General features: G+C 35.4%; 1 protein-coding gene across 3 annotated transcripts; it reads left to right on the top strand.

Moving 5' to 3' along the window:
• Nucleotides 1-11,337: 11,337 nt before the first annotated feature.
• On the top strand, nt 11,338-17,276 carry LOC122282731 (kinase suppressor of Ras 1). 3 transcript variants are annotated; one of them, XM_043094731.1, is made up of 14 exons: nt 11,338-11,739; nt 13,142-13,574; nt 13,725-13,847; nt 14,146-14,698; nt 15,234-15,274; nt 15,375-15,443; nt 15,549-15,649; nt 15,851-15,929; nt 16,051-16,149; nt 16,225-16,293; nt 16,433-16,482; nt 16,632-16,713; nt 16,821-16,915; nt 17,029-17,276. In XM_043094731.1, exons 1-14 carry the CDS (start codon nt 11,393-11,395, stop codon nt 17,132-17,134), a joined length of 2,247 nt encoding a protein of 748 aa, XP_042950665.1. In that variant the 5' UTR covers nt 11,338-11,392; the 3' UTR covers nt 17,135-17,276. The 3 variants fall into 3 exon arrangements, 2 of the variants coding, with proteins under 2 accessions (XP_042950665.1, XP_042950666.1); XR_006230455.1 differs by lacking the exons at nt 16,433-16,482; nt 17,029-17,276 and having other exon boundaries at nt 16,821-16,889; XM_043094732.1 differs by lacking the exons at nt 16,433-16,482; nt 16,632-16,713; nt 16,821-16,915; nt 17,029-17,276 and adding an exon at nt 16,714-16,764.
• The last annotated feature ends 3,326 nt before the right edge of the window (nt 17,277-20,602 follow it).

Raw genomic sequence — 20,602 nt, 5'->3', positions numbered from 1 at the left:
AATGAAGTCCCTCAATAAAATGTCGCGGTGGTCCGCCAATATAGCTCGTACCTCATCTGGAGTAGCCCCAGCAGGGTGTCTCTCAATAGGGGCAGCAGCAGTAGAAGCTGGATCAGTAGGCAGAGGCTGATCCTGTAGGACTGGACGGGTTTTCGACAAGTGACCCTTGCTCTTACTGAATGTGATCTTGTTAACGGGCCCCATTTGTGGCGACCTCCGCTCAGTCAAAGTCACTGTAACCCCTGAATGGAGTAAGAGGTTAGATATCAAAAGCGCAAATGGTAGACTACCTCCACCCGAATAGCGTGACTCTGTGCGAATGCGGAGGAAGAAATATAATGCCAGATCAATCGGCTCTCCCTGTGCTAACCGTAACAAAAATCTGGCCCGCTCGATCCCAAAATCAGTCTTGTGTTTTTTCGGATCAATGTTATACACAACAATCAAATTAAGCATTCTGAAAAATGCTATACAGTCGGCCTGTCGGATCACTTTACTGCCATCATATGGAGGAGCCTCGGGGTCTCGCACTAGGTCACGAACCTGATCGTCTGTGAGACCATCATCAGGTACCTCATCACCGCTCTCGCTATCATCCGAGCTAGCATCCAGCTCTGCGGTCTGTACATCCGGCAGTGGCGATGAGGATGCGACTGTTGTGTCCTCTCCAGATGGTGCAGTCGTTGATCTCGCAGCTGCTCTCGTTGCTGCTGTTGCAGGATAGGCACCGGGCTCTTGTCTCAAATCTAGAAACTCAGCAATAACGCGGGAAGAGAATATAATACTCACTCCCCGGACCACTAAGTTATAGCATAGAGCATCACCAGGCTGCTCACCCATGGCACGGTAAAACTCACCGACCATCTCAGGATATGCTGTGCCACTCTGTCGACAGATCGGGGTCCATCCACGATCGGTGATGATGTCATGTATGCTCCGCCCCTCCCAAGTGAGGTCACGGAAGTCACCTAAAATGATCTCCCGCTCAACTAGTATAGGCCTGACGGCCGGCTGAGAAGGAGATGCGGAGGTACTTTCTACTGTCTGGGGTCTGGAACGTTTTCTTCCGCTGCTGCTTGCCATTAGTATACTGTTGATGTATAAAAGATATATGTGATCTAATTAAATTTAATTAGAGGAATGATGATGTTGTGCTATCATGGTTGACAACTGCTTATTTGAAGGGCCTTTAATTCCATTCGAATTAAATTATATTCATTCGAATGAAATTTAAATTCATTCGAATGAACATAAAATTAATTCGAATGACCTCAGATACTGCCATTCGAATTAGCCTAAAATCCATTCGAATAAAATTATATCCCATTCGAATGAACATAAATTTAATTCGAATGGACTTGAATTCAATTCGAATGGAATTTATATTCATTCGAACGGACCTGAGCCAAACAGACATGGCTGAGTCGACTCAGAACCGAACCGACACATTCATTTTTATGAAGGAATCCAATATTTTAATCGGTAGAAATGATTTAGGAGTAAATCCCTATCATTTCTACCGATTATAATTGTGTCATTTGCCCCCAAAACAACAAAATGGGGCCGGATTGATTCAAAATCCGAACCCCCCAAAACTAACTAAAAAACTAATGAAAATAAAGCACCTTTAACCCATACCTCTTGTTCTAGGAGATTTGAGGAGTTGGTCGGAGTTGGTGGCGGCGTTGTGGCTGCTAACGGCGGAGGAATCGAAGAGTTCGAATGAGAGGAGGAACGAAATGATCCGGAAAGGAAACTGGTTCGCAGCTTAAATAACGTGATTTCGTTCGAATGGAAGAATAATTAGTTCGAACTAAAAGGGTATAAGTTCGAATTAGTAGGGTATAAGTTCGAATGAATTATATAATAGTTCATAAAAATATATATATATATATATAAGTACAAGAGGTAAAACAATTGAGAAGTATTAGTAATAATAGTATATAATACAGAGTATACTAGTACTAATAAAAAATTTAGTTCCAAGTATATATAATAATATATATTAGATAACTATATATCAATAGTATAGAGTTTTATACTAGTTACTTATATATATTGTAAGTATCTAGTATATATATATGTAATAGTATATATATTATGGATTAGATGAGTATAAAATAGTATTGTCTAAAGCATTGCATTATAAAGTAAATATAGTAAGTATATAGTAAAACATTGCATTAATTATATGTATAAAAAACATATTTCTAATATATTTAGTTTGTATATTAATAATAAACCAAGTACTTGGACTATATTATAAAGTATTACAGTATTATTAGTTTTCATATTTTGATGGTATCTATACTTTAATATCACTTAGTATTATACTATTAGTGATACTTAGTATTATACTTATAGTGATACTAACTTATAAGTATAACACTATTAGTGATTGTAAATAAAATATTATACTATTTTAAATACATAATATTATAGATTGATAAGAAACTTAGTATTATGATATTAGTGACACTTAGTATTATATAGTCTATATAATTTTTACATATACACATAATAATATTGGGTGTATTATGTGTATAGTTATATATTTATCTAATTATCTGTTCGAACTAATATGCAGTTAGTTCGAATAGAGATAATTTATGTTCGAACGAATATTTTTTTGTTTGGAGGGAAAATTCGCGCCAAGTTATCAGTATATGCTGGAGAATATTCCTTTTTCTGTTCGAACTGGAAAAATATTAATTCGAACGGGAAAAAATTGTGGGAAAAATTAGCGGTATTTAGATTTTCGCGTTCGAACTGATTAAAAGTTAGTTCGAACTGAAATGCACATATTATTAATCCGATCCTTTCACTTCATTTTCACTCGAATTGAAGATTGAGAAAAGGAGAGAGAGCGTGGCAGAGGCTGTGAGAGAGTGTTGTGGAGAGAGAGAGCTTGAAAGCGTTGAGAGAGAAGAGATTCTTGAGAGAGAAATGAGAAGGACAAGAGGTAAGTTGTGTTTTTTTGTATTTTTCATTCCGATTTTCGTTTACAAATATCTATAGAGTTTTTGCATTTATTTGTTGGGATAGAACAACAGTTTAATGTGTTTTATGTAAATATATAGGTATTGTGGATTGACTAAAGTTTGAATTGCTAGTACAAGAGGTAAGTTTTATTAGTTTTCTAAGTTGTTTAATAATCATATTTAGATATATTCATATAGTTTTGAGTTTGTTGTATTGAAATATGGCATCATGAATGCAGAAATTGTGTTTTGTTTATCAGTTTTGTGCTCTGTTTCGTGACTGGTTTCTGGGTTGGTTTAATTCGAACGCTCTGAATACCGTTCGAATTAATTTTTATTTGTTCGAACGGAATAAAACTCGACCAGCGTTCCATTCGAACTTATAGAGTGTTTGTTCGAACAGTATCACAGAATTAAATACTTATTATTTGCAGTGACAATTAAATAGTTTAATACTCCAAATATAATAATAAGATATTTAATTAAAAAATTATAATTAAATATGTGAAGATATTTAAGTACTCAAGTAATAAGATTATTAATACATAATGTATAATTAATTATATCTAAGTACACTAATTAAATAGCTTAATACTCCAAATATAATAATAAGATATTTAATTAAAAAATTATAATTAAATATGTGAAGATATTTAAGTACTCAAGTAATAAGATTATTAATACATAATGTATAATTAATTATATCTAAGTACACTGATTAAATAGCTTAATACTCCAAATATAATAATAAGATATTTAATTAAAAAATTATAATTAAATATTTGAACATAAGTAAGTACTCAAGTAATAAGATTATTAATACATAATGTATAATTAATTATATCTAAGTACACTAATTAAATAGCTTAATACTCCAAATATAATAATAAGATATTTAATTAAAAAATTATAATTAAATATGTGAAGATATTTAAGTACTCAAGTAATAAGATTATTAATACATAATGTATAATTAATTATATCTAAGTACACTAATTAAATAGCTTAATACTCCAAATATAATAATAAGATATTTAATTAAAAAATTATAATTAAATATGTGAAGATATTTAAGTACTCAAGTAATAAGATTATTAATACATAATGTATAATTAATTATATCTAAGTACACTGATTAAATAGCTTAATACTCCAAATATAATAATAAGATATTTAATTAAAAAATTATAATTAAATATTTGAACATAAGTAAGTACTCAAGTATTAAATATTTCAAAATCTTTAATGGCCCATCATGTATACTTGTAATGTAATCTTCCCATGTGATGTATGCTTGTTATGTTTACTACAGAGTGTTTGAATTTTGTAGTTATTTTACATGTAGTTAAACCTTAGACCCGTTCGAGAGTTGTGGCCAAATATTCTCTTAAAGAATATTTGGGTATAACTCTTGAATTGTCCAAAGTGGACAGTTTGGGATTCTATCATCTATATGGCATATATACTTAGTTATAACTCCTGTGTTAGTCAATTTAAATTTTGGTTTAGCATTTTTCTACATTCTTCGAGTATGTAGTTCATAAGCTTCTCGGCTCCTGAATAGGGTCGACGGCTTATCGTGACTAGCATACTTGGAGAATTGTAGGGAAATGCTGCCGAAATTTTTACTAACATACGAGTTCTAGACTGAGTATATATGCGATATAGATGATAGTCTCTCGAATGGGATAGGACCAACTACCTTAAAAGTACAGGGTAATTAAACACATGTATTGTAATAGTTGAATGATAGTGTTTATCCCATGATTATGATTTTCTTTTATAGATGGACAAAAGTTGGATGTTGTTGGGAGATAGACTTGGTCGAGACTATAAGCAATATGCACAAGGGGTGAAGTCTTTCTTAGAATTTGCTTGTGGGAGTGTTGATAGTCGAGGCTTTATAAGATGCCCATGTAAGAAGTGCAAAAACCTTAGTTCTTATAATATGACGGCTGTGGAGGATCATTTATTCGTAAATGGAATTGATGGTAAATATTCACATTGGGTTTTACATGGAGAACCATTTCCCCAAGGAGTTAGATTTGGCAGTCACACCAACCAGATGGATGAATGTAACGAGATCGACACGGAAGACATAAATGTTGATATTTCTGATGATGGTTATGATAATGGAGAAAATATGACTGAAATGTTAGGAGATCTTGGCGCAGGCATATATGGTGCCAGGGTTGGAGAAGGAACATCTACCCAGTCATTTGGGGGAAATGAAGACTTTGGATCATTGTGGGAGGATGCACAACGAGAATTGTACGAAGGGTGCACCCGTCATAGCAAGTTGTCATTCACTGTCAGGTTGCTCCATATAAAGTCTATTTGTCGTATTTCTGCAAAGGCTATCGATATGCTGCTTGAATTATTTAAAGAGGCTCTGCCAGAGGATAACGTAGTACCTCAAAATTTTTATGAAGCGAAGAAATTGAAGCGAGGGTTAGGATTTGATTATAATATCATCCATGCATGTAAGAATGATTGTGTTCTCTTCTGGAAGCAATATGCAGAATGTGAATCATGTCCGGTGTGTCTTGAGTCAAGATGGACATCAGATAAGCGTAATGTACCCCAGAAAGTGTTAAGACATTTTCCGCTTATTCCTCGACTTCAAAGATTATTTACTTCCCGGATGACTGCGAAAGATATGACTTGGCATCACACAGAAAGAGTTCAAAATGATCAATTTCTCACTCATCCTGCAGATTCCTTACAATGGAAGAAATTTGATGACGAGTATCCATGGTTTGCTGAAGAACCTCGCAATGTACGTCTTGGTTTAGCAACTGATGGGTTTAATCCATTTGGCAACATGAGCACTTCTCATAGCACTTGGCCTGTCATAGTAATGCCTTATAATTTGCCACCATGGAAGTGTATGAAGGATCCTTATTTTATGATGACTCTATTGATTCCAGGGCCAAGGTCACCAGGAAATGAAATAGATGTATATTTGCAACCAATGACGGAAGAGTTGAAAGAGTTGTGGGAACAGGGTGTCAATACATATGATGTGGCCTCTTCGCGTGAATTCAAAATGCATGCTGCAGTACTTTGGACAATTAATGATTTTCCGGCATACGGGAACTTGTCTGGGTGGAGCACAAAGGGAAAAATGGCTTGTCCTGTTTGTAACAAAGATACACAGTCTCAGTGGTTAGCGAATGGCCGGAAATTATGTTTCATGGGACACCGTCGATATCTACCTCATGATCATAGATGGCGAAACAATAGGGTAATGTTTGATGGAACGGTTGATCGTAGGTCATCACCGCCAGAGTATTCTGGCAGTGATATTCTCACTCAATTGGCAGATGTCCCAGACAACAGATTTGGAAAGAATGCAAGATGCTGAAAGAGGAAAAGATAAGCAGTGGAATTGAATTGGACCAAAAAAAGTATTTTTTTTGAGTTGCCATACTGGTCTACCTTAACACTGCGTCACAATCTAGACGTAATGCACATTGAAAAAAATATATGTGAGAATATTTTGGGTACCCTGATGTCAATACAAGGAAAAACAAAAGATACAGTCAACTCTCGTAAAGATTTGAAAGAGTTGGGAATCAGATCAGAGTTGCATTTGCAAGATACTAGGTCATCAGCTTATATGCCCATTGGATGGTATACACTTTCAAGTGATGAGAGAAAGAAATTCTGTGATTGGTTTATGACAATCAAATTACCCGATGGTTATGCTTCGAACATGTCAAGATGTGTCCGACCTCATGATTGGAAGATAACTGGTCTAAAAAGTCACGACTGCCATATATTTTTACAGCGATTGTTGCCAGTTGGTGTGCGCGGAAAGATTACTCCAGATGTTCGTACAGCTATCACAGAATTAGGGCGATTTTTCAGAAATATTTGCAGTAGAACGTTGAAAGTTGATGCCTTATTAAAAATGGAAGCTGACATTGCATTGATATTGTGTAAATTGGAGAGTTTGTACCCGCCTTCATTCTTTGATGTAATGGTTCATTTGGTTGTGCATCTCCCTCGTGAGGCTTTAGTTGCTGGCCCCGTTCAGTATAGATGGATGTATCCTATTGAACGGTTTTTGGGAAAACTTAAGCGATCCGTGGGGAATAAGGCTCGTCCGGAAGGATCGATCGCAGAGTCATATATTCATAATGAGTGGCATACATTTTGTTCAATGTATTTTCGTGGGGTTGATACTAGATTTACGAGACCGGATCGAAATTATGAAGGTGGACAAATGGGAGTTTCGTCAGCATTTACCGTGTTTTCCCAGAAAGTACGACCTATAGGTGCACAAGGGGGCTATGACCTATGTGGGCGAGAGTTTGAAAGAGCTCAATGGTATGTCTTAAATAATTGTGAAGAAATTGAACAGTATTTGAGGTTCGTGATGATCATCTAATTTGGTAGTAGTATTAAGTGCATTTCTAATAATATAGTATATATTTATACAAATTAATAACTCACATTAACATATGCAGCGAACATATATAACTACTTCGCACGAATGGTGTGACTGACGTAGAAAAGACGCATGAAGAAGAATTTGCCTCATGGTTTGAACATACGGTATTATTCGGGAAAAAATTATGCTTGAAAGTATTTTAAACTTTATTTAATTTGTAGGTGTCATCATATTTATATATGATATTGATATAAGTAGAATAAAATTTATTTATGTAGGTTGCATCGAAATATAATGAACATTCAAGTGAAATCTCACCAGAAGTATATGCTTTGGCATGTGGTCCGTCTAAGCGGGCTATCCAATATTCAGGATGTTTGGTGCGTGGATATAGATTTCACACAGCAGACAGAGAACGATATAGGAAAACTCAAAATTGTGGGGTTGTTGTCGAAGGAAGCCATGGGGATGAAAATATTGATTTTTACGAAATTGTGGAGAATATCATAGCATTAAAGTATGTGGGGGGATATATGGTCTGGTTATTTAAATGTAATTGGTGGGATGTCTCGAATCCTAGATTGGGAGTGCGTAAGGATGAATATTTTGTAAGTGTCAATACATCTCGCAAATGGTATGAGGACGACCCATTTGTTCTCGTATGCCAAGCAAATCAAGTTTTTTATTTAGATGATCCGGAGTTCGGAAATCCATGGAGAATAGTCGAGAAATTTGCGCCAAGAAATGTGTATGATTATATTCCAGAGGTAGACAAACCACATGAAGAAGTTGATAGTCCAGACGATGAAGAAGCATATCAAGAAAATGAATCAGGCATCAATCTATTTGTTGATCTAAGCCATTATGACATGGTCCCATTGCGCAGAGAAGATGTTCAACCCGAAGTAATTGAAGGTGACATGTCGGAAGAACATGAATCAACTGAAGTGTCTACTGAGGATGAGAGCGATTGGTCCAGCAATACTGATACCGAATGATTTTCAAACAGATATGCGTGTAGGTAAAATTCTTATAAAAATATTTCATGTATTTTGTTCGAATAATAATTTATTATAATTTCAAACAGATATGCCTCCTAAACGCAAAAGAACACATGAGCCATCCCCACCACTTAGCGAATCCCCGTGTGCTTCACCTGCCAACAATGGTGGGCCACCGTCACCAGAACCAGAACAAGGTATTTTTTCAATGTATATCTTTCAAATACGATTAATTTAATTAAAATATATTCTAAGCCATTTGTATATATAGCTGTTGTAAACCAGTGCCGAGTTAGAGGCATTACGAGGGGTGTCTGCATAGAAAAGGTAAGGAAAGTGGGTAAAATTAAAGTTGATATATCTGATGATCACACCGGTGGCTCTGGGGATTCGGCAGCTTGGCTTGCTTCTTATGTTGGTACACTTACTCGCACGTATGCACCGATGGCTACATCATCCTGGGCTAAAGTTCCCCAAGATGTGAAAGACCACATCAAAAATCGTTGTCTGGTAATAAGTTACTTTGTATAACATTTTTATTTAAATGCGAATGTTTGAAATTATACTAATTGTTTATAATTCTTTGAAGGACGAGTTTGAATTAAATTTTGGTCGGCGGGAGGATCGACTAACGATTGAAGAACTCATGTCGAATGCATTTCGGAGGTACAAAGGTCGATGCCATGCACACTACCAGAAGTTCAGTACTACGACAGAGGCGCGTCAAAGTCCATTCCAAGCAATGCCACCAAACGAATGGGAGAAAGTTTGTGATCTGTTTGAAGATCCTGCTTATCAGGTAATTTCGCTACTATTTTTTTTTAATAATATATAATAGATGTATTAAATAAAAATTATAATTCTTTTTTTTAGAAACGGAGTACAGTGAACAAAACAAATAGATCAAATTTAACGATACACCATCACGCGGGTTCTCGATCTTTTCATCGCTTGTCAAAAAAAATGGTTAGTTCTTATTGTCTCCAATAAATCTTAATATATACACTTTTTTCGTATAAATTATGATATTAATTTTCATTTTGCAGCAAGAAGAAAATCCTACTGATTATGATCTGACCCAATTGTATGCTAAAGCACATAAAAATCGTGATGGTGTTTGGAGCAATCCTGAGGCAGAGGCAAATTATGTAAGTTTAAGTTTATTTAATTTCTTTGTAAACATATTTTTGTTACATATACTAATTTTAATGTTTTTCTTTTTCCAGGACAAGATGATATCTCTTAAAGACACTATTGCGGATCCATCTGATGAATCATCTGTCAACGATGCTCAAATCTTTTCTCAAGTTCTTGGATCACGTTCTGGATATTTGAGGGGCTTAGGACGTTGCGTGAAGCCATCCTCAACATCTTCATCATCTTCTAAAGCTAGATCGAATGACGACAACACTAAAAAATTAGAGGAAGCTGCACTTGAGATAGAACGATTGAGATCGAAGGAAAAAGAGTTGTTGACCCGATTAGATCAAGCAGCAGATTTAGAAGCAAGATTAGAAGAGAGGCTACAATTAAATAACCAAAAAATGTTTGAACAATTTCAATTAATGATGTCCCAAAACCCTATACCACCACCACCACCACAATCATAATTCATTTGTTTTTTTTTAATAGCCTTTAATATTTACGATGTTTGTAAACATTTGAATAATTGATGTATATAGATTACAATTTGTATTAGTATCAATTTCATTTTGTTTGATCAATGCCGTTTGAATGGTAAATTACCATTTCTGCATACATTCGAACAAAAACATATCCATTCGAACCAATAAATTCCCATTCGAACAAAAATATACCCATTCGAACTTACCGGGAAATACAATCCTTGCGTTCGTTCGAACAAATAAATACTCATTCGAATAAATTCATTTCTAAAAGTCCGTTCGAACAGAAGATTTCTGTAAATAGATTATTTGTTCGAACAGTTAATATTTTTCTTCGAACTAAAGTCGCTTACGAACTTTTTTGTTCGAACGGACTTGGTCAGATATGGTTATTGGTTCGAATTAACATTTCATGTTGTTCGAACAAAAATATTCCCGTTCGAACTTGATTCTGAGACGACATTTTTTTGTCTCAGAAAAAATTTCCCGTTCGAACGGTTTCGACCGGTTCCGCCCAATTTCGTCCCTAAAAATACTTTTCGGAGACGAAAATCAATTTTCGTCTCCGAAAACTTTCTGAGACAGCCTTTTTGAGACAAAATAGAGACGAAATTTTTTCGTCTCCCAAAACTTTTAGGGACGAAATTTCCATTTTTTGAGACAAAATTTTTTGTCTCAAAAAATCATATCTCTTGTAGTGTAGTGTGTGGAGATAATAAGTAAAATTATTATTTCATAAAATATAAATAATATTTATAGTTATAAAGTGTAGAAGTAATATGCACTCTTTTTAAAAAAAGTAAGTAAATATAAAATATACATAAAAAAAATTAATTTTTTTAATAATAAATCTGACTATTTTTTTAAATAAATACACTATGTTTGCACATAATTATATGTAACATTAATTAAAAAAAAAAAAAAAACTTCTCTTTTGAATAGAGTTTACTTTTTTTTATAATTCTTTTTACAGTAGGATTTTTTATAAAAATCTTTAATAAAAATTTGTACGTCCTTCTACGCATGATTATTCTTGGAAAAAATAAAATGCGACACAAATAAAGAAGATTTAGGGTTCTTCACGTAAATTTTCCGAAACAAAACCGGACAAAGAAGTCCAGTTTCATCGACCAATAGCAAACTCTCCTCTTAAATTGTCACTTGTCAGTTGCCTCGAATCTCAAAATCCTCTGTCCCCATTCGCCATCCCTTCCCCTAACACAACAGCTGTCCGTAACCGATAGTATCCCCAGGCCGGCCACTGAAACGTGGCAGTCACTCGTTAGTGCCACGCTTTCGTATACAAAAGTTATAAACACAAAGCCGTGGATACCATCTCACAGCGATAAAAATTATAATAAACTGATAATGTAGACCACAACCACTATGCGCATTGCACACCCCACATCCGCCGGCGAGTCTCCGGGGACCTCCATGGACGTTGACGAGTCACAGACGAGTCTATACAGAGCTCTGGTCGATCGGTGCCAGAGTTTGGAGGCCAGTCACTCGAGGCTGAGAGAGCAGTTGGACAAGCTGGTGCAAGAGATCAAGACGAACAAGAAGAAGAGAGAGATATTGAAGGTGGGGGTCGAGGAAATTGGTTTAGATTCCTGGTGGCCGGGTGGTTTTCCGGGGTTCTTCGTTGATGGGAATCCGTATAGGAGGGCGTTGGAGTGTATGGGTCACGCTGTTCACGTTTGCAGAGCTTCTTCCGGGGAGATCCTATACTGGTATGTAATTTGTTAAACTTCGACAATAGGTATATTCTGATTATAAGCTTTGTTTGGTTTACCCCATGTTGATTTCTAGGTGTTACAGAGAGTACTGTGATTCATATATATATAATTACACGGTCATGTGGTACTGGTTTTCGATCGATCTTTCAATCGAGTGTGAAGATCATGTTTAAACAAGAGTTAGGAATGGAATTTAAGGTCGATGCATGCTGAACTCCCAATCCGCCGCTTGGTGGCTCAGGTACTGGAGAGCAAGCTCTATAGAGAGAGTTATTTGTAAGCAACTTTGCTTATGGTTTTTAATTTCTTTCATCTTGTGGGAGATATAGCTTAATTAAGATGGGTTATGGAAAATATCCCAATCTGTTCTACTACTCAAATTCAAGAACTTAGTTAATGAGGCTGGCCGGATCATAGGCATGGTCTATACTGGGCCTAGCTAATTAAGGTTTTAGGAATCATGAGGATTGTGTTAGGTACAAATCTTGCCGGCCTAACATAAAAGGCATGATCAGATCATCAACCTTCTTAATTCCTTGTTTACATGCTAGTGTGCCTGAATAACCTATGTAATTATACTATATGTACATGGAAGGTCGAGATGACGATGATGGATAACATGATCATGTGAGGGTTAGCATCACACTACCATAAGTTAAGAAGTCATGTGGAAGGCTCGATTCAATTTTTTCGATTAACCATTTATACGTATGACACTACATAAGTTAATTATATACATATGATCAAAAGTAAGTTTTACTATTATTGTTCATGTTTACGATTAAAAATTATATAATATAAAAAATTACGTATAATATACAAAATTACATATAATATAAAAATTTATATAAAGCATATTTTATATATAATATACAAAATTAAATATATATATATATTTATAGATTAGCTTCAAACCGATTTTTAAAATATGAAAATCAATACCGAATGTCTGAATCGGTTACAAACCGGATCAAATCTACTAGTTCGGTCAGTTCAACTTTTTTGTTTTTGACATCCCTAATCATTTTAGAGAAATTTAAAGTTGATATATATGGTACTATTAGAGCCAATCTAGCTAGTAAGACCAGCCACATACATATATAGTATGAATAAAGTGGATCTAATTTTGTCGTTCTTTTTTCTGCAATGGTGATCTGGTTCAGGGAAAACGCATTTTCCATCTCATCCTTAATTAGGACCTTTAATTAGCTATGGGATTATCAAAGGAATATCGATCCCAGTCATGTCAATAGATTCGGCATAAGATAAGGAACGAATTAGTTCTTCCCAAAATAAAAATAAAAATAAAAACTAGTTCTTCCCTTCAATGCTTGTTTTGCACGTTACTACCATCACAAGTGGCTGGCTGTTATCTCAACAAATACACGTATTGCAGGAATCATTCAGCCGAAAGGCTCTTTGGATGGAAAGACTATGAAGTCCTGGGACAACAAGTTGCTGAAGTCCTAGTTGATGAAGAATACTACGAACCTTTTCAGAAAATCATGAACAGCTTGAGCAGTATTGGGCAATCATGGTCAGGTCAGTTTCCGTATAAGAAGAGGTCCGGTGAAATATTTATGGCGATAGTGACAAAAAGCCCCTCGTATGAAGATGGTGAGCTTGTTGGTTTTATCACTGTTTCAAGTGATGCTGCATTATTTAACAGTATAGGTTCCGAGAACCTGAGAACACGTGATCAGGATCGTGCCGGCCGCCATGATCGTCATCAACCTAGACTACTGCGGGGGTTAAACTTGAAAGGGATTCAGGGGCGTCCACCAATTAATTCTCCAGTGCCACAAATTGCATCTTCTGTCTCCAATCTGGTGCTTAAAATTATTATTTATTCACATTAATTTCTCCTAAGTAATTTGTCATAATGATCATTATTGGTATAACTAGAAAATTAAATATAGTTCTAGAAGTGTGGTGCAACATTAAATATATATGCTGCGGGACCATTAATAATGATTCAGGCCTCAAAATTTCTATTGCGGAGGCATGGAGATAAGTGCAGTGCATGTGACTCGGATCAGGACACGGATCAGGACACTGCAAGAGACACTGAAGGTGCTAAATTAGGGAGGCCCAGTACACCAGTACGTCTCTTTATCAATGGATTACAGTTAAATTCTTTTCTCTGTTATTTTGACAAGGGGATTTCGAAGATTAATTAGTTCATTTTTCTTTCACCTTTTGATAAGCTGTTTTTACTACTTAGTCTGTATATCTTCATCTATCATCTGTATGATATGAGCTTAATTGCGTTAAATGGTTCGTACAGTATTACTGCCATGCCGTGCATGTCTACTTCATTAGATAGTAATTTTCTTTCCAGTTCTCTTTGTTTTGGATATCGTTTATAAAGCCTATACTAATTGGTGGATGTGACTCTAGGCAGCAAAGGTCTGGGCAAAGCTGCACATTAAGGGAACTGGGAATCGTGGAGGAGATCAAGACGATGGAGTTACTCAAGAAAATGATGCTACAGATTCGAAGGAAATGGCCTCATGCCACTACACTAGGGCTACAGAGGATAAGGGAGAGAGCCCCCACAAAAAAGATTCTTGCTTTGTAGCTGAGGGAACATACTCTAAGGTATATAACGGGCATAGAACGTCTCCCAATGAATTTGAAGAGACTTCTCTTCATGTAGCCGCTTTAGGGGAGTGTACTGAGTGTTTTAGATTACCGAGACCTGGAGATCCATTGTCAAGAACAGGCTGCCAAGTCGACGCGAAGGAAATGAAACTCGAAGTTTCAAACTTGAAAGCTTTGGAGATAGAAGATGAAATGCAAGAACAAGAAGATGATAAACGGCTCCCAAGCTCAGCAGAGACGATGGGCAGCAATGGAAGCTCATCAAGCAAAGGGGAGAATGAGTCGAACTCTTTAGTAGCTTGTGAGATTCGTTGGGAAGACCTACACTTTGGGGACGAGATTGGGCAAGGTAAACTTCAGTGGCTCATTTAGATTTAAAAGGCCTGTGTGCTTCAGTATGCAAAATGCAGGGTTTCGAATGGCTGCCAACTCCTCTCTTTTGTATCTCGTTGTCTCATGTCAAAGGCGCAGTTCTGATTAAATCATGGAACAAAAATAGTTGATCAATTATTTTACAATACCTTTAATGGGAAGATCTAACTCAAAAGGAAAATAGAAATTTTGAATCTGCTCTAGAAAAGTTGGTCGACATTTTTTTTTTATTAGTACCAAGTATCCCGGAACAACGTCCCAACTAATTTCAGAAATGTACAGGCCCTAGGTAAGTAGTTTCTCGCAAACACACTTTGAGTAATTTAAAGAAAAAATCTATCAATTTGATAGTCTTAGAGATTGTTTGCATCCAATGAGATTTGAATTTTAGACCTAAAAAGCATATCCTCAAACACAAAGCGTTTACCACTTGAGTCAACCCCTAAGGGGTTTGGTGGACATTAATCTTATATAAAATAAATGCCTGATGTATGAACTGTTCCTGCTAACAGGTTTCTATGCCATTGTTTATCGTGGAATTTGGAATGAATCGGTAATTTTTAACCCCAAAACTCCTCTATGTCTTGATCTGAGATTATATATTCAATCAATATTTTTTCCTTGAAGAAGAATGGCTGTATGTTCATAATCAGGATGTTGCCATCAAGGTTTACCTGGGAAATGAATGTAGCGAGGGAACTTTACAGGACTACAAGAAAGAGGTGCTACTCTATCTTGGCTCAGCTAAGTTTTAATTGCTTGTAATTTTTGGTGATGTAAGTAAGTACCTGATCATCCTTGAATCTGATTTGCCTTATATGTTTCAGATTGACATAATGAAGAGACTAAGACATCCAAATGTACTGCTGTTCATGGGAGCAGTATATACACAGGAGCGGCTTGCAATTGTCACAGAGTTCCTACCCAGGTATAATGAAGTGTTTTACCTTTAATTCCAGAAGAGTAAGGATATAATAAGTAAACAAAGTCCACCTAGAGATGGTATTTTATTGACTTACGTATTGATAGGGGATATGCTGCATGATTTTGTGAATAGTACGTCGGATGATTCTCTTTTGCGAGAAAATATATGCCGGTAGTTTACGTAGATTTCGTTTTCCGTGGTCAGAGGAAGCCTTTTCAGAACTCTTCACAAGAACAATCAGGCATTAGACATAAGACGGCGTCTGAGGATGGCTCTTGATGTTGTACGTATGCACGTTCTCTCTGATCTCTCTACTCTCTTTCGCCTGTGTCTTTATGTATGTGTACTGTTGCTTTTAGAACTCTAGAATGAGCAAAATCCAATCCATTAATATTTTGCTGCAGGCAAGAGGAATGAATTATTTGCACCGCAGAAACCCACCAATAGTACACAGAGACCTAAAATCTTCTAACCTGCTTGTTGATAAAAACTGGACTGTCAAGGTACAAACAACATTGCTTATTATATATAGCAGTACTTGCTTAATTACAGTAGTCATTCGATTTATAATTTTCCAGGTTGGAGACTTTGGCCTTTCAAGGTTAAAGAACTCGACATTTCTAACAGCAAGATCTGGGAGAGGAACAGTAATGATCTGATCTTTCTCTTTTTATTTTTCATGTAAAATCTCCTCCATGAGTTCTGGCTCATCCGATATTTGTATGTATTGCAATGCTACTTTTATGGGTGACATATATCCTTGACTTGTTTATATTTTTAATACAGCCTCAGTGGATGGCTCCTGAAGTCCTTCGAAATGAACCTTCAAACGAAAAGTACATTAAAATTATAAGTTTTAATTTCGCTAATTTCCTGATCTTGGGGCTGGGTTGAGCCGTGAGCATGCAGTAAATGATCAGGATGATCACGAAAAATAATATTGGATGAAACATTGAAATTCGTTCTTAATTTCTATTATATGTAGGTCTGATGTTTTCAGTTATGGTGTCATCCTGTGGGAACTAATGACAGAATCCATTCCGTGGAACAATCTAAACGCCTTACAGGTGAGGTGATCTCAAACATACGGACAGGCAGATTCTAGCTGATCTCTAGTACTCTTGTTTAGAATGCTCCTCCATCTGAGACCGTTGTGATCTCTTGATTTTGAAAGGTTGTTGGAGTTGTAGGATTCATGGACAGAAGATTAGACCTACCACAAGGCCTTGATCCCCAGATAGAATACATCATCCAAGACTGTTGGCAAAGGTACGTACCTTCATTTACAGCTAGCTAATTCTTCCTTAAATCTTCTCTGTATTAATATTACATATCTTAAATTTCCATGCTGAACTAAACTCTGCTCGCTTTAAAACAAGCAGGGATCCAGAACAGCGTCCATCGTTTGAAGATGTAATCCAGAGAATGACGGCCCTAATCGCGAGTGCCGCTGCAGTTTCAACCCGAAGGAGCACTACAGAAACTTAAAACTGCAATGTGCTCGATCTAGGCTAAATGCGCGCGCGCACAGATATATCTATATATAATAATAAATGTCTATCACATTGCTACAAGAATAAACAGTGAATTCTAATTTCATTTTTTTTTTATGTAAAAGATTTACACTCCATTTACATTTCGTACAAAACACAATGATGGGAGTGGTCCTCGACTCCATCGACCCCACGAACGCCGTCACACAACGACAAGGGTGCTTCCCCAACACAACACCGTCACGTACAAAACACAATGACGAGGGTACTCCCCAACACTATTTCAGTCACACAAGGTGCAAACCCTAACCTCCAACCGGCTTTTCGTGGCTGAGCCGGTAAACGCCCGGTCGTGCTCCTTCTTCAGAACCCACAAACACGTGGCACTGGAGATCACATCCGGTAGATCGCATGGGAACGCCGTTGATTGGTGGGTATTCGGGATCTTCATCTACGCCCTTTGCGGCTCCATCGAACGAGGCCACCCTGCACAGCATCATAAAAGAGCCCCTCAGCTTCCCGACCTCCACGCCCTCTGGCACGCTCGAGCTCCACGCGAGGAACCTCATATCCGGGTTGCTGAACAAAGACCCGGTTCAACGCCTAGGATCGAAGCGCGGAGCCGCTGACGTGAAAAAACAGAGGAAAGAAACAAAATAAAATGAAGAAGGAGAAGAAGAGAAGCAGCGGTGCACAGATTGATGAAGGAGATGAAAACAACGGAAATGAGGTGGAGAAGAACAACAGCGCGCAGGAGAAAGAAGGAGAAGAAAAGAAGAAGTCCTAATGGCTGGATCAAACGACGCCATTTGGGAGGAATTTAGTGGGCTGGGTTGAAGGCTCACGAGTTGGGCTTGGCCCAAAAGAAAAATAAAATACACTCAAACAGACCCAGTTCGAAAATAGAAGAGTTCAACAAAAGAAAAATGCACAATAAAAAAAAATAAGAACCAAATAAAAATACTACAACTCAATATTAATAAAATAAAATAATTAAAGTCCAATATTAAACTAATTTAAAGTAAAGATCAATTTAAATGCAAAACAATAATTAATACCAAGAAAACACATCAAAATAAATTTCACAACTTAAAATTCATAAAATAAATTTTTTCATTCCTACAGTTTCTATACTATACATGAAACATTTCAACTTTAAATTATAATAAAATACTAATTATTTTTTTATTTTGCTCTTTTTGTAAATTAATTATTTAAATATTGATTCATTCTCTAATCCTATTAAATATATAGCATATAGGAGCATACTAATTATTTTTTTATTTTGCTTTTTTGTAAATTAATTATTTACACATTTATTTATTCTCTAATCTCATTAAATATTTAACATATAGGAGCAAGTTTATAGATACTATTGCAGTACAAGTTTCAGAAAAATAGTGGATGATTCAACTTGGTACAGATCCAGAAATATTCAATCAGAAACAACACAAAAATTTCAATGTTCTCTCCATTGACCCTGTGCAATATGGCTGAGAACTACAATGATCATGAAAAAAAAAAATTCTGTTTGTATTTCTATTTTTTTGTTCAAATTTTCCCTAAACAATTTTTTTTATAAGACAATCAAAAAACACAACTAAGCAAACGTGCAAAGCACGTTTGGCCTTCACTGGTATATATATATGTACATGCAGTAAAATATATATATAATATACTAGTTGCTTGTTTCGAGCTTTAGTCTGTAAAAATATAAAATAAATAATAAAATATGTATCATCCTATAAGTTTATTCTTTTGAAATAAGTTGTGATTTTACATGATATCAAAGCAGTTGCTTTTCAAGAAAATAAATTAGACTTTCTCTGATCTTCTTCGATCAAGGGTATATATATGCATACACACATGCAGTAAGATATATATATATATATAATATTAGTAGGCTATTTCGGGCTTTAGTCTATTAAGATATAAAATAAATAATTAAATTTATATATTTTTATCAGCGTAAACTTTTAGAACAAGTGATGATTTCACGTTATATCAGAGCATTACTTTTCAAGAAAATAAATTAGATTTTGTCGGATCTTCTTTGATCAAGGGTATAATTAAAATTCTCGTTGTTGAATCAAACAATCCTCAAATATTAGAAAAATAATAAACATATAACTTTTTTTACAACCTTTTATACAACTATATATGTTGTAAATTAGGAAAATTTTTGTAAAATAACTTATAAAAATAACGTAACTTTATATAAATACCTTCATTTTAAAACATAGTTGTAAAAAAAATTTTCATATATCATTCCCCCAAATACTAAGATATAAAGGGTAGGCTAGGTCCTCTTATCAAATAATGAACCTGGGATCAGGTTGCCCCACAATTCTCGAACTCGATACCATTTTATGACTAATTTCAAGATTTTATCATTGTTGACTTCATATATGAAATCGTTAAATTAATCCAATAACATATTTTGTTTGGGATATCTCAACTTAGTTTTTCAATGGGAGATGTGTAACACCCTGCTAGAAATTTAATTATGAAATTTCTATTAACTTTACGAACCTCGTGAAGACCCCATAAGTTTTCACGAATCCATTAATCGTATAGGTTTTTGTCTAACTACATAGTTAGTGTTATTATTTACTATGGTATCAGAATTGTGTTTTGATTATTGGAGATAGTTAGAAGTGTCAAAATGTATTATGGTTTGTGCCATTAGACTCGGAAAGTTATTTAAGATCTTATGGCGCAATAACATTTTTTCATATTTTCGGACAAAACGTCTGTTCAAAACTGTAGATATTATTGGATAAAAATATCTTAAACTAATTTTGTGGATATTATTAGATAAAAATATTTTAAGCTAATTTCGTGGATATTATTGGGTAAAAATATCTTGAATTGATTTTTGTAGATATTATTAGGTAAGAGAGTCCTACACTCCACTCTCACTCCGGGTAAGAGAGTCCTACACTTAACTCTCATTTCAAGTAAGAGAGTCCTACACTTAACTCTCACTCCAGCCTCATCTCTTCCATATCTCATTCATAAGTATCTCCAGCCACCTCTTCCCACGAAATTATCTTCATTTACACTTTCCATTGAAAGAATATCAAACACTCTCTTTCGGACAGCTTTTAGGAGGTCTTTTGCACACCCATTTCGAAGCTTTTGTAAGTATTTTATCATAAAGTCTCCTTCATATAAGTTGTTCCTTTTTTAGTCTAGTTTACGTGGATATCTTATTTGTCCCATTTGAAGATCATTTGGTCAGTCAAATATTGTATAAACTATAGAAAGGTTATTCTGAGAGATAAACTGGAGAATATGTTATAGTTTGGAGTTTTTGACCAAGCTAATGGATAGATATTGGTCCGAAATTTTTATGGAGTATTTTTAACAGGTGTATATGATTATTGGTTGAGAAGTTTTGCATGATTAAAGATTTTGATGAAAGATTTTCTTAGATTTAGAAACTTAGAAACTGGAAGAG

The sequence above is a fragment of the Carya illinoinensis genome, chromosome 11 (assembly GCF_018687715.1).
Source record: "Carya illinoinensis cultivar Pawnee chromosome 11, C.illinoinensisPawnee_v1, whole genome shotgun sequence".
NCBI classification, from domain to species: Eukaryota; Viridiplantae; Streptophyta; class Magnoliopsida; order Fagales; family Juglandaceae; genus Carya; species Carya illinoinensis.
This window is presented reverse-complemented; position numbering and strand designations above follow the sequence as displayed.